At 40.0% G+C, this 15,352-nt stretch overlaps 1 protein-coding gene across 1 annotated transcript; it reads right to left on the bottom strand.

Annotated features, from left to right (window-relative positions):
• Positions 1 to 255: 255 nt before the first annotated feature.
• On the bottom strand, positions 256 to 1,194 carry LOC122219372 (putative olfactory receptor 2B8). Its single transcript, XM_042937605.1, has one exon. The coding sequence runs from the start codon at positions 1,192 to 1,194 to the stop codon at positions 256 to 258; it is 939 nt and encodes a 312-aa protein (XP_042793539.1).
• Between the last annotated feature and the right edge of the window lie 14,158 nt (positions 1,195 to 15,352).

Genomic DNA, 15,352 nt, shown 5'->3' with positions numbered 1-15,352 from the left:
TCCCAAAGGTGGTGAAACAAGAAAATCCTGAGAAACATTTTGAATATTAATAGGATGCAGATGGTCTAGGAACACTAACTCAGCATCTCTGGAGGCTGCAATGCGTCCATGAAGTTAGAGTTTGAACACTCACTTGCATAAAAGAGTGAATTAAGGAAGTCCCCATGAGAGTTGTCAGGGGAAATGGTGAGGACACAGAAATCTGAAAGACCGTGGCATTAAAGTCTTTCATGACAGGGTCTTCTTCCCCCCCAGTCATCTAGAGTCATAGTCCTGACAGAACACCTTCCTCATTGCTCCTGTCACATCCTTATTCCGCAGGGTATACACAAAGGGGTTGGCCATGGGGGTGACGATGGTGTAGAAGAGAGAAATGAACTTGCCCTGATCCTGGGAGTAATTGTTGCTGGGCTGGACGTAAATGTAGATGGCTGTGCCATAGAACAGGGAAACCACTGTGAGGTGGGACCCACATGTCCCAAATGCTTTCCTCTGCCCTGAAGCTGACTTTATTCTTAACACTGCCCTGACTATCTGACCATAGGAGAACGTGATTAATGCCACAGGTATGAGGAGAATGATCACACTGACAAAGAAGATCTCATTCTCATTCTCAGTGGTGTCAACACAGGCAAGCTTGAGCAGCGGGGTGACCTCACAAAAGAAGTGATCTATTTTATTTCTTCCACAAAGTGGTACAAGGAAGATGAGTCCCGACTGCAACGAGGAGTTGGCAAAACCAATGAACCACGACACAGAAGCCATCAGGGCACAGAGCCGGGGGTGCATGATCACTGTGTAGTGCAGGGGCCTGCAGACGGCTGCGTAGCGGTCAAATGCCATCACCCCTAACAGAATGCATTCTGTGCATCCCAAACCTAGAGAGACGAACAGCTGAGCTACACAGCCAGCAAAGGAGATAGACTTGTCTGCTCCCCTGAGATGAACCAGCAGCTGAGGAACAGTGCTGGTCGTGTAACACAGGTCCAGAAAGCTTAGGTTGGAGAGGAAAAAGTACATGGGAGTCTGCAGGTGTGGGTCCAGGCGGGACAACGCAATGATGGTTGTGTTTCCCAGCAGGGTGAGCAGATAGAAGATCAGAAGAACCACAAAGAGGACTCGCTCCAGCTGAGGCCGGTCAGAGAAACCCAGCAGGATAAAGCCAGTGAAAGAACTTCCATTTTTCTGGTCCATCCTTTCTTACCACGTGTTTCCTGTGAAGACCAAGTATTTAGCAATTTTTAAGAGAAATCTTCAAAAAAATCAAAAGTTGGCAGGGGGTGTGTTTATCATGTTTAAGACCAGTCATGAGATTTTATAAGTAACTATTTGAATAAATGGTGTACTCATTACATTGATCAATTAGTTCCACTTTCGTTCCACATTACCATAAAAAGTAAATTGTTAATCAGGAGAGGAGCCAAGATGGCGGAACAGCATGGAAGTTTTTGTGTGTCTTGCATCCATGAAATACAGCCAGACCAACACTAAACCATCCTACACTCCTAGAAAACTGACTGGAGGATTAACACAACACTCTGCACAACCTGAACCACAGAATTCAGCAGGTACGTGGCATGGAGAAGTGAACTTGAGGAATGAGAAGGTGCAGGAAGGGAGGTGCTTTTGTGAGCAGAGAGAGGATGGAGACTGCGGGGGGTGGGGGCGGAGAATACGGGAAAAGCACCCCTCCCCAAAAGCAACTGGAGGAAAGTGGAAAATTGAATAGGCTGCAGGGACTAAACTAAAAAGGGAGAAAGGAGAAAGGAGAGGGTTTAATTTGAATTAAGACTGTAAACAAGGGGAGCACAAAGGCTGCAACTCCGCAGCTCGATACCTGGCAGTGCTCTGGTGGGAAAGGTGAATCCCCAGGAACAGAGTGGGGTCTGGGAGGTTCTCAGGCCACATGGGGAAAAGTGGTTCCACTGCTGAAAGGACATTTGGTAGCAACTGTTGAAGCCACCTGGTCCCAGCAGACCCCGGAAGGCAGCCAACTTCACTGGTTCTGGGGCAAGGTTGTTGACGGTAAAGCCTGGTGCCAGATGTGTGTTGCGATTTTCCATGGTCCCTGAAACACTGAGGCTACACTGTCTCGCGATCTTTCTTTGGGGCGGGCTGGCACCTGGCCAAAGTCTCGGGGCACCAGCAACAGCAGAGTCCAGCGGGCGTTCCTGGGTGCATCTGACATTCGGCCATTGCTCATTTGGCCATTGCTCAGTCAGACCCCCCCACAAAGGGGCGGAATGGGTCAAGGCCGCAGTCCTTCAGAAGTAAGGGGCCGGGGAAAACAGCCGCATCTGAGACAAAACTCGGGAGAGAGGTGCTGCCTGGGGCCTGGTCACAGAGAGTAAAAAAGGGGGGAGTGGAGGAGACCTGAAGACAGAGGACTGGTGCGTGATTGCTACTCTGGGAGAAGAGACGGGGTAGCTGGATGGCGCCATTTTCACCATTCCTGCGCATGCGCATATGCACCTACGAGCACCACAACAATCCACCCCAGTAGGCTAGCAGCGCCATCTAGTGGAGAGCGGAGCTGTTACACCAAGCCCTGCCCAACTGGGCGAACTTTGCTCTTCAAGAACAAAACCTCACCACCAGCTTAATTTAAGCACTATAAAGAGCTACATGGACTGACCTGTAGGGGAAAACGAAGTAGTTTCAGTCCTACTTCAATCTCTTAGCAGGTCCATCTATTCAATTTTCTTTCTTTCGTTTTTATCCTCTTTAACACTTCTTTTTCTAGAATACAGAAAGAGAAAACATTCATTTTTATTTTCAATTTTTATTAAAAATATTTTTCTTTAATTGTCATTACTATATTTTTTACTTTTGTCTAAGTTTTTTCAAATTTTACCTTACTTCCATCATTTTATTTTAGACTACTTCAGTGTATTCACCTTTTCAAATTTTCAAATGATCTCCTTATTTTCTTTTTCCTTTTTTCCCTTTTTCATTTCTTTTTCTTGAATGCAGAAAGAGAAAAACTTCATTTTTACTTTCAATTTCTATTAAAATGTTTTTCTTTAATTGTTTTGCCATATGTTTGCTTTTATGTAAATTTTTCAAATTCTATTTTACTTCCATCATTTTATTTAGTCTAATACAGTGTATTCACTTTTTCAAATTTTCAAACAATTTCTTTTTTTTCCTTTTTCTTTTTTCACTTTTTCATTTCGTTTCTTTTTCTTGAATATAGAAACAGAAAAATTCATTTTTATTTTTAATTTTTATTAAACATATTTTTCTTTATGTTTTCCTACTATACTATTTACTTTTGTGTATATTTTTCCAAATTCTATTTACCCCCATCATCTCATTTTAGTCTACTTCAGTGTATTCCTTTTTTCAAATTCTCAAATGATTTCCTTTCCCCCTCTTTTTTCTCTCTAATCTGTCAAACCACTTTCAACACCCAGATCAAAACACACCTAGGATCTAGCATCATTTATTCAATTTGTGTGTGTTTTTAATTTTTTAACTTTAATACTTTTAATTTTAATTTTTCTACCTCATTAATTCCTATTCTCCCTTCAAAATGACAAAAATGAAGGTATACACCCCAAAAGAAACAGCATGAAGAAATGACAGGCAGGGATTTAACCAACACAGATACAAGCAAGATGTCTGAACCACAATTTAGAATCATGATAACAAGAACTCTGGCTGGAGTCAAAAATAGATTAGAATCCCTTTCTACAGAGATAAAAAGGAGTAAAATATAGCCAGAATGAAATTAAAAATGCTATAACTGAGCTGCAATTAGAGATGGATGCAGCGGCAGCAAGGATGGATGAGGCAGAACAGAGAGTCAGCGATATAGAGGACAAACTATAGAGAATAATGAAGCAGAAAAAAAGAGGGAGATTAAGGCCAAAGAGCATGATTTAAGAATTAGACAAATCAGTGACCATTCAAAGGAACATCAGAATGATAGCGGTCCCTGAAGAGGACGAGAGAAACAGGGGTCGAGAGATGATGTGAGCAAATAAAGTGAAAAACTTTCCTAACCTGGGGAAAGACACAGATATCAAAATCCAGGAAGCATAGAGGACCCTCATTAGATTCAACCAAAACCAACCTCAACAAGGCATATCATAGTCAAATTCACAAATAACTCAGGCAAGGAGAGAATCATGAAAGCAGCAAGGGGAAAAAGTCCCTAACCTACAAGGGAAGACAGATCAGGTTTGCAGCAGACCTATCTACAGAAACTCGGCAGACCGGAAAGGAGTGGCAGGATATATTCAGTGTGCAGAGTCAGAAAACTATGCAGCCAAGAATTATTTATCCAGCAAGGCTGTCATTCAAAATAGAAGGAGAGATTAAAAGTTTCCCAGACAAACAAAAATTAAAGGAGTTTGTGACCACTAAACCAGCCCTGCAAGAAATTTTAAGAGGGACTCTCTGAGGCAAGAAACAATGAAAAATATAAATACATAAATAAATAAATACCCAAAGCAACAAAGATTAGAAAGGATCACAGAACACCACCAGAAACTCCAACTCTACAAGCATCATAATGGCAATAAATTCATATCTTTCAGTACTCACTCTAAATGTCAATGGACTCAATGCTCCAATCAAAACACATAGGGCAACAGAATGGATAAGAAAACAAGACCCAGCTATATCCTGTTTACAAGAGACACACATTAGACCTAAAGACACCTTCAGATTGAAAATAAGGGGATGGAAAACCATCTATCATGCTAATGGTCAACAAAAGAAAGCCGGAGTAGCCATACTTATATCAGACAATCTAGACTTTAAAATAGACTCTATCAAGAGATGCAGAAGGGCATTATATTGTAATCATGGGGTCTATCCACCAAGAAGAACTAACAATTGTAAATATTTATGTGCCAAATGTGGAAGCACCCAAATATATAAAGCAATTAATCACAAACATAAACAAACTCACCGATAGTAATACCATAACAGGAGGAGACTTCAATACCCCACTCACAACAATGGGCAGATCATCTAAACAAAATACCAACAAGAAAACAATGGCTTTGAATGACACACTGGACCAGATGGACTTAACAGATATATTCAGAACATTTCATCCTAAAGCAGCAGAATATACATTCTTCTTCAGTTCACATGGAACATTCTCCAGAATAGACCATATGCTGGGACACAAATCAGCCCTAAGTAAGTACAAAAAGATAGAGGTCATACTGTGCATATTTTCAGATGACAATGCTATGAAACTTGAAATCAACCACAAGAAAAAATTTGGAAAGGTAACAAATACTTGGAGACTGAAGAACATCCTACTAAAGAATGAATGAGCTAACCAAGAAGTGAAAGAGGAAATTAAAAAGTATAGGGAAGGCAATGAAAATCATAACAGCACTACCCAAAAACTCTGGGATGCAGCAAAGGCAGTCATAAGAGGAAAGTATACAGCAATCCAGACCTTCCTAAAGAAGGAAGAAAGATCTCAGATACACAACCTAACATTACGCCTTAAGGAGCTGGAAAAAGAACAGCAATGAAACCCAAAACCAGCAGAAGACAGGAAATAACAAAGATTAGAGCAGAAATTAATGCAATTGAAACAAAAAAAAAAAACCCACAGTAGAACAGATCAATGAAACCAGAAGCTAGTTCTTTGAAAGAATTAAAAAAAATGATAAACCACTAGGAAGTTTGATCAAAAAGAAAAAGGAAAGGGCCCAGATAAATACAATCAAGAATGAAAGAGGAGAGATCAAAACAAACACAGCAAAAATAAAAACAACAATAAGAGAATATTATGAGCAATTATACGCCAATAAAATGGGCAATCTGGAAGAAATGGACAAATTCCTAGAAACATATACACTACCAAAATTGAAACAGGAAGAAATAGAAAATTTGAACAGACCCATAACCAGTAAGGAAATCGAATTAGTAATCAAAAATCTGCCAAAAAACAAGAGTCCAGGGCCAGATGGCTTTCCAGGGGAATTCCCAAATATTTAAGGAAGAGTGAACACGTATTCTCTTGAAACTGTCCCAAAAAATAGAAATGTAAAGAAAACTTCCAAACTCTTGCTATGAAGCCAGCATTACCCTGATTCCAAAACCAGACAGAGACCCCACTAAAAAGGAAAACTATAGACCAATATCCCTGATGAACATGGATGCAAAGATCCTCAACAAGATATTAGCCAACCGGCTCCAACAGTACATTAAAAAAACGATTCACCACGACCAAGTGGGATTCATACTTGTGATGCAGGGCTGGTTCAATATCCACAGAAGAATGAACGTGACTCATCACATCAATAAAAGAAAGGACAAGAACCATATGATCCTCTCAATACATGCAGAGAAAGCATTTGACAAACTACAGCAAACTTTCTTAATAACAACCCGCAAGAAAGTAAGGATAGAAGGAGCATACTTCGAGATCATAAAAGCCATATATGAATGACCCAGCGCTAATATTGTCCTCAATGAGGAAATACTGAGAGCTTTTCCCATAAGGCAGGGAACAAGACAGGGATGTCCACTCTCGCCACTGTTATTCAACATGGTATTGGAAGTCTTAGCCTCTGCAATCAGACAACACAAAGAAATAAAAGGCATCCCAATCAACCAGGAGGAGGTCAAACTTCACTCTTTGCAGATGACATGACACTCTATATGGAAAACCCAAAAGATGCCACCAAAAAGCTGCTAGAATTGATTCATGAATTCAGCAAAGTTGCAGGATATAAAATCAACACACAGAAATCACTTGCATTCCGAAACACCAACAATGAGGCAACACAAAGAGAAATCAAGGAATCTATCCCATTTACAGTTTCACAAAAAAACCATAATATATCTACGAATAAATCTACCAAAGAGGTGAAAAATCTATACACTGAAAACTATAGAAAGCTTATGAAAGAAATTGAAAAGGACACATGAAAAAATGGAAAAAGATTCCATGCTCCTGGATAGGAAGAACAAATATTGTTAAAACGTTGATACTACCCAAAGCAATCTACATATTCAATGCAATCCCTATCAAAATAGCGCCAGTGTTCTTCACAGAGCTGGAACAAATAATCCTAAAATTTGTATGGAACCAGAAAAGACCCCGAATAGCCAAAACGATCTTGAAAAACAAGATCACAATCCCAGACTTCAAGCTCTACTAAAAAGTTGTAATCATCAAGACAGTATGGTACTGGCACAAGAACAGACACTCAGATCAGTGGAACAGAATAGAGAACTCAGAAATGGATCCACTAACGTATGGCCAACTAATCTTTGACAAAGCAGGAAAGACTATCCAATGGAATAAAGACAGTCTCTTCAGCAAGTGGTGCTGGGAAAACTGGACGGTGACATGCAGAAGAAGGAACCTGGACCACTTTCTTACCCCAGACACAAAAATAAACTCAAAATGGATGAAAGACCTCAATGTAAGACAGGAAGCCATCAAAATCCTCGAGAAGAAAGTAGACAAAAACCTCTTTGATCTTGGCCACAGCAAGTTCTCACTCAACACATCTCTGGAGGCAATGGAAACAAAAGCAAAAATGAACTACTGGGACCTCATCAAAATAAAATCTTCTGTACAGTGAAGAAAACAAACAGCAAAACTAAAACGCCACAGGCTGAATGGGAGAAGATATTTGCAAATGACATATCAGATAAAGGGTTAGTACCCAAATTTTCAAAGAATTTATCAAACTCAGCACCCAAAAAACAAATAATCCAGTGAAGAAATGGGCAAAAGACATGAATAGACACTTCTCCAAAGAAGACAACCAGATGGCCAACCGACACATGAAAAAAATGCTCAACATCACTCATCATCAAGGAAATACAAATCAAAACCACAATGAAATACCTCCTGACACCTGTCAGAAAGGCTAACATTAACAATTCAGGCAACAACAGATGTTGGCCAGCATGCGGAGAAAGAGGATCTCTTTTGCTTTGTTGATGGAAATGCAAGCTGGTGCAGCCACTCTAGAAAACAGTATGAAGGTTCCTCAAAAAACTAAAAATAGAACTAGCCTACAACACAGCAATTGCGCTACTAGGCATTTATCCACGGGATACAGGTGTGCTGTTTCAAAGGGACATATGCACCCCCAGGTTTATAGCAGCACTCTCAACAATAGCCAAAGTATGGAAAGAGCCCTAATGTCCATCGATGGATTAATGGATAGAGAAGATGTGGTATATATATACAATGGCGTATTATTTGGCAATCAAAAACAATGAAATCTTGCCATTTGCAACTATGTGGATGGAACTGGACGGTATTATGCTAAGTAAACTTAGTAAGAGAAAGACAAAAATCATAAGACTTCACTCATATGAGGACTTCAAGAGACAAAACAGATGAACATAAGGGAAAGGAAACAAAAATAATATAAAAACAGGGAGGCGGACAAAACAGAAGAGATTCGTAAATATGGAGAACAAACTGAGGGTTACTGGAGGGGTTGTGGGAAGGGGGATGAGCTAAATGGGTAAGGGACATTAAGAAATCTACCCATGAAATCACTGTTGCACTATATGCTAACTAATTTGGATGTAAATTTAAAAATATAAAAAATAAAATTAAAAAAAAGAAAGCCTCAAAAAAATAAATCATTAATATTTAATGTAAGAAAAATCAAATGATGGGCCTTGTGTTCCCATCAGTGATAGGAATATAAGTTCTTTCAGTCTGTGCTTACTAGGACTTAAAGTACTATAAAATGTACGTACGTTCCAGACTTAAGTTATGTAAAAATGTATAAGGGAAGAGAGGAAGAGCTATCAGAAAGAATCAGAAAGAAATGCAGAGATGAGAGATGTTATTATAAATATGTGTCTCATGATTCTACACAACTGGATTTGCACACACCACGTGCCTAAAACAGAATATGATGACACCTGGGTGGCTCAGTGGGTTAAGCATCTGACTCTTGATTTCAGCGGGGACCATGATCTCATGTTTTGAGGGTTCAAGCCCTGTGTTGGACTCTTCACTGACAGCCCTGACCCTGCTGGGGATTCTGTCTCTCTCCCTCTCTGTCTGCATCTCCCTGCTCCCTCACTCTTCTCTTTCTTAAAATAAACAAACATTAAAAAATACATAGGTATGTCTCTCTCTCTCTCTCTCTCTCTCTCTCTCTTTCTCTCTCTCTCTCTCTCTCTATATATATATATATGTATATATATATATATGTATATATACACATATATATATAAAGACCACATACTGTGGAAAAAGCATATATACACACATATATATACATATATATATACACATATATATAAAGACCACACACTGTGGAAAAAGCATTCTGATATAGGAACTTATGAACAAGACAGTACTTACACGAAGAATTCAATTACATTCAAAATCTCACCACTATTTCTGCATAAACCTTTTGGCAGTATTACCTCTCTAACTAATGTATTATATTTGGGAAAGACACAGTTTCTTTTTTTTTTTTTTTTTTTTTTTTTTTGCTATGGTAGTAAAACAATTAAAAAAATCAGACAGAACCCGAAAAACCACCATTCAATTACAGTGCTCAACTTTTCCCTGAAAAATGCCTCTAATTACCATACCAATTTAACAGGAACTCGGAAAATTCATTGGCCATGCAGAGCCAGCTGGAATCAGAACTCTAAAATCCATTGACCAACGCTTTCCTCTTCCTTCTACAGATTTCCATTGCACATATTACCAATTCGAGTTCGTAAAATTCCTCAAAGAGGTAGGATTATTCCTTATTGACATCCTAATCAGAATAAAATTTTAGAAAGTTATCCAACCATGTAATTATGTACAACCTGACATGTTTTTCATCACTCCCTAGGATAAAATAAAGAGATAAAGACACAGAGATAAAGACAGATACATTCTAAATCAATGACGGGTCAAAGAGCTATAATGCAAAACTTAAAGTAGTATAAGGAAAGGCATAAAGAAACCAATATTTTGGTATTATACAAAATCAGACATCTGTCCACAATACGTCAATGATCACCTTTCTGGGAACTACCTGGCAGAGTTAGTGACACTGGACCAAACACATTGCCAGTTTCGAGGCTGGGTGATGACCATTTTCATCCAATGCTTACTGTAACTGAAGAAAATGAATAGTTATAGACTGACCTGAGAGGCATCAGAAAATGAGTCCTTCAGTTGTATCATACTCAAATGGTTGGGCATATTGTGAATTTTTATCTTCTAAGACTTTAAAATCTGAATCAGGTTTGGGGGAGGACCCATTGATGTGTGAAAGAAACAAGTTCAAAACGGGCATAAAATATTCACAATATTTGGAGGGAGGATTTGGTATTTGACACTATATTATACCTCCTTTAATTTCATATAAACTTATGATCAGTGGTCTCCACACAAAAAACCTGTGCAGAAAAGTTTTCTGAATGGAAACAGTTATAAAGTGATTTGCGACAGGCTAAGTGTGCAACAACAGGACGTGTCCTGAGTCACACCAGCTCAGAAGAACAAATGAAACCAAACCATGCTTGAGTCTCATGCACACACGCACACGTATCGATACATTTACCTGAAATAGACTGCCCAGAAACTTTTAATGTGCCTGATAAAGGAAGCACTACCTAAGTGAAGAAGGGCAAAAATAAAATGTAATAAACTCATCCCAAGAAAACACCGATATACTACTGCACCTTTAGAATAAAATCATGATATATGTTAACAATATTATGTCAATCAGGACAAAGAAGACAGTTGAGAAAAGATAAAATCCTGGTGAGATGAACTTGTACATATGATTTGCTGCTTTCCAGGATCGTGTGTGTGTGTGTGTGTGTGTGTGTGTGTGTGTGTGTGTAAAAGAATACATAATGGTTATCTATCTGACAGGTACAAAAATGATTATGATTTTCAGTTGAAAAATAAAATATCAGACAAAGGAGATGCTCACTGAAGAAGACACAAGAATGTCATCGTCCCTGAGTGGTACAATTGCTCCCAGTGTCGTGCTGGATTGCACGCGGGGAGGGAACCACAGCACTCATCTCATAGTCTGCCATGTTACTGCTATTGTTGTTCTCATTACAATTCAGGAAAATTATTATCCTTTAGGAACTCCAGACATGGGAAAGATCAGGCTGGGAAGCGCTTTCTCCCATTGATTCTCAGGAGTATGTTCTGGTCATCTGGGTCACTCTGTTCCTTCCTCCTCCCCTTCTCCACATCCACCCCTCTTAAAGCTTGTGCACCACACAGAGCAATCTTCCAAGAGAAGGGACATGTGTCCACTGAGGTTAATGGAAAATTGCATTTCATTTCCTTCTCACCATATTTAAAGACTGGCGAAATTAGACTTAGTACCATCATCTATGATTGGTACCATCAAATGACTGATTGCAGTAAGAGGGATGGATTCATCTGGAAAACTACGTAATTGAAACTGGCTGGAAATATTGAACACGTTCTTCCTGGGCAAAGGAGCAAAGTATGGGTCCCTAGCAACTATCATGATATGACAGGATACAGGAAAGTCCAGCGATAAACTACACCTATATTATGACTTTGCATATGAGAGATAAATACTTGGAAAAAGCAAAGATCATATATGAAGAGAAAGAAATGTTATTATTGAAAATAAAATTAAACGGAACTACAAAACAAAGACATTGTCATTCTATGTAATAATTCACATCAAAAAATTATATAATTCAATGACATGTCAGAAGAATGCAATGTTCCAATAATAATTAAGAGAACTGAATCAAATGTGAGAGGTTAAATACTTAGTACTGACACACATAAGGTGATAGAGTAGGAATTTCCAATTACCATAATAGCTCAATGTTGACATACAATTCTAAGTTTTAGTGGAAAAAATACATAGTTTCACAAAACTGGATACTAGTCTATGCACACTACACATCTTAAAGGAAAAGATCTCAAGCTAATGTCTCTAAGACATTTCAAATATATAACATTCACTGATATATTTGGCATACACACGCTGCCCTATCCGGTTCCTGAATGAATCCTCAAAAAGTGGGGGCAAGATTTCCACAGCCTCAGGGCTATGACTGAATCGCTGTTGTTTTCTTGATGCTTCTGTCTCATGGGTCTGAGCTGACCTCAGACATATGAGAAGAGCCCTTGGATGATGATGGGGGACGAGCAAATGAGGGGAATGCAGCCATCACTACATAGGAAATGACACATGTGATGAACATTGACTGGGCTGTAGGGCAGATTCTATGGAAGACGATGAAGTAGGATTTCCACTGCATGTTGTTTTTTCAGGGAATGCTCTCGGGAAAATGGGGTGAGGGAAGAAAAACAGCAGAGAATGTTGCTAAGCAAGGATGTGGTCTCCAGTGGAACAGAGCAGGAGATTGATCCTGTGAGAAGCTGGCCAGAACTCTCCAGCAGAACCATCCATCTGTGATGGTAGAAACTCTCTGTCCTCACTTTCCAATACTATGCCCACTCTCTACCTGTCATACCTGAGGATTTTAAATGTCCTAGCTAAGAAACTCAATTTTACATTTTATTTAATTCTAATGAATTTGAATTTAAAAAACTTATGTGTCTACTTACTAAACTATTGGGCAGCACAGCTCTGGAGCATGGATTGCATCAGACTCAGGCCTGCCTTGGCATTGGCACCTTTTCTACATCCCATAACTCTGTCACTGGCTATAAGCTGCTCCCACCATGTCCCCAAGAGCCCTTGGCAATGTGGCTCCCTCTCAGCTGAGGGAAATTCTCTTAAAAAGACAATGGCTCTGAACTTTGGAGCCCACACTCACACCAACTAGGGTTTGGATAGGAGCCCCAGCAGGTAAAGAGCATCTGGGCAGGTCACCAACAGCGTTCATACAAGAGTCCATTCATGATCGTGTGCAAGGACAGAAAGACGGGACCTAGAGTACTTTACACATCACCTCAGTGCAATCACACGCACACACATACACACCACGACACTTCTCTAATTCATCTACATGTAAACGTTTCGGTTTGTTATTACTTTTTTCTTCTCAAAATGGTGTTTTTAAAATTTATTTTCAGAGAGGGAGAGAGAGAGGGGGGGCGCAAGCAGGGGAGGGGCACAGAGAGAAATAGAGAGAATCTCAAGCAGGCTCTGCACTGTCAGCACAGAGACAGATGTGGGTCTCGAACCCACAAGCCATGAGATCATGGCCTGGCTGAAATCAAGAGTCAGACGCTTAACTGATTGAGCCACCAGGCTGCCCGTTCAAATCAGTATTAGAACTCATTTGAAGGATCACCACTTCTTGTGAAAATAAAGTCAAAATAATTTTCCTTGACAAAATATACATAAAATGGAACTTCCCTGTTGTAATTTTCAACATCAATTTTTAAAATTCCATGAACACTTTAGATATTTGGGGAGAAAATACATATTTAATAATGATAGCCACTGACAATAAGTTTTAAGCATAGAGAAGAAATATTATCTAAATTCACACACAATAAGGAACCAAAGGGAAAGTATGAAAGCATATAGTGTCATACTCTAGTATTCTAATACTGAAGGCTATATATTATTCCAGAAACAAGGCATATTTAATTATTTTCCACATGTACACAGAGAGTTGCATTGCATGTACTATATTAATCAAAAGTCTAGGAATTACCTGGTGGCATCAGTAAAGAACAATTACACCCAGTTCTTATATTTCATGAACTTTCAGGGTGTGTTACTTTACACAATTCACCATGTAAGCATACAGATAAACCACTTTGTGTTTGAACAATTGCAACTGAAAATAAAGTAATCTATTCCTAGAGCAACACAGAGACTTAGTGCCATTTTACTCACCTTTATTCACCTTCTCAGTGGGATCTAAGCCACTTTCCTACCTCATTCCAAGTTACTGCCTAATTACAGCTCTGGGGATAGGAGCAGGGACATGTAGGATCAGTGTCTCCAGGAAATACAAAGGCTGACTATACCAGCACTGGGTCATCCATACGTTTTTCTTAAGCAAAAGGACACTTTCTCAGGATGACTTCACAGATCCTCATGTGGTACCAGAGATCTGCCCTTTGCCTCTCGGAAGTAGAAGATGAAGGCAGTCACAAACTCTCAGTATTGTTTCCTGAGTACAATGACCTGCCGGTGTGACAGTGAGACCCTTATGAGCAGGTGAGAGGGTTCTCTGACTCTGAGCTGTGGCTGGGCTGGCACACAGAACCAAGTCCCTTCCCCTGCTGACGTCTCTGGGGAATGGATGCCCCACACTCTTAATGAGCCCTTGTCACTAAGCTTCCCAGACATGGCAATCCTCAGGGACAATGACTGTGGAGGACAATGACAGAGGAGACGTAATCTGTCTCTTCTATTGGCTCACAGATCTGACAGAGGACAAGTAACTCCCTAAACCACCCCAGTTACACTAGCTTTCATCTGTGCTTACCTAGATGTTTTACAAAGCAGTTAAGATTTTCTTCACATTGGCCCAAATATTTACATATACATCTATAAGTAGGAAGCATTCAGTTATTAATTTTAAATGTGAATGAATTCTGGCTGGGGGATACGGCACTGACACGGACTGGGCTGTTGAGCAGGATTCTTCCAGACATCAGGGTGGAGCACCTGGGAGTAGAGCACCTGGGAGGCGCCTATTGAGCAGAGTGGGACACCCTGGGGCACGCGCACCCCTGTGACACTGCGAGGATGGCCTGAACAGAGTGGCTTGTGACACCCGGTCTGGGGAGCAGAGACTGGGGTGGCACCATTGTTCTCCCCATCACCATACGCCCGGGCTTCAGGGATGGGACAGCAGGGCCACAGAGGAGGTGTGTCCCGTACACCAAACCCTGACCGCACCCCACCTGCTAACTGCAGATCCACAGGAGCGGCATTGACACTGACCGAACCAGACGGCCCCTCCCCCAGGTCAGCGCTGTCACACGCTCCAAGGCGCCATCAGATAAAGGTCCAGCACTTTTACATTTTCTGATTTGATTGTTGGAAAATTCTTATTACACATATATTATTTTTTTCCTTTTCTTCCTCTTATTTCTTCCCTTCTCGATCCTAGTTGTTAGTTACTTTAAGCAGAAATTTTTAATCTATTCTGTCTATACCCCTTGTGTATCGCCTTTTTATTTTCCTCTCTCTCTGGATTAAGATATATAGTTTCTCTGATTCTCTCCTGGGTCATTTTTTTCCCGTTTTTTCCTTTACTTTTTCCCCTCCCCTGTCATTTCTCTCTTTGTGCGGGATAAGGTTTCTTCCACCACCATTCCCCCACCCTTTAATATTTTTCCAGGGTTACTTTAATGAACAAATCAAACCATACCTGGTGGAAGGTCCAAACCACCACTACAAGTATGGACACAAAGAAACAATACTCACAACAACAGAGA

Source organism: Panthera leo, chromosome B2 (genome assembly GCF_018350215.1).
Source record: "Panthera leo isolate Ple1 chromosome B2, P.leo_Ple1_pat1.1, whole genome shotgun sequence".
In the NCBI taxonomy this organism is placed as follows: Eukaryota; Metazoa; Chordata; class Mammalia; order Carnivora; family Felidae; genus Panthera; species Panthera leo.
This window is presented reverse-complemented; position numbering and strand designations above follow the sequence as displayed.

Excerpts from the sequence above, each read along its gene's own strand:
- LOC122219372 (XM_042937605.1), bottom strand. The coding sequence starts at position 1,194 with ATGGACCAGAAAAATGGAAGTTCTTTCACTGGCTTTATCCTGCTGGGT.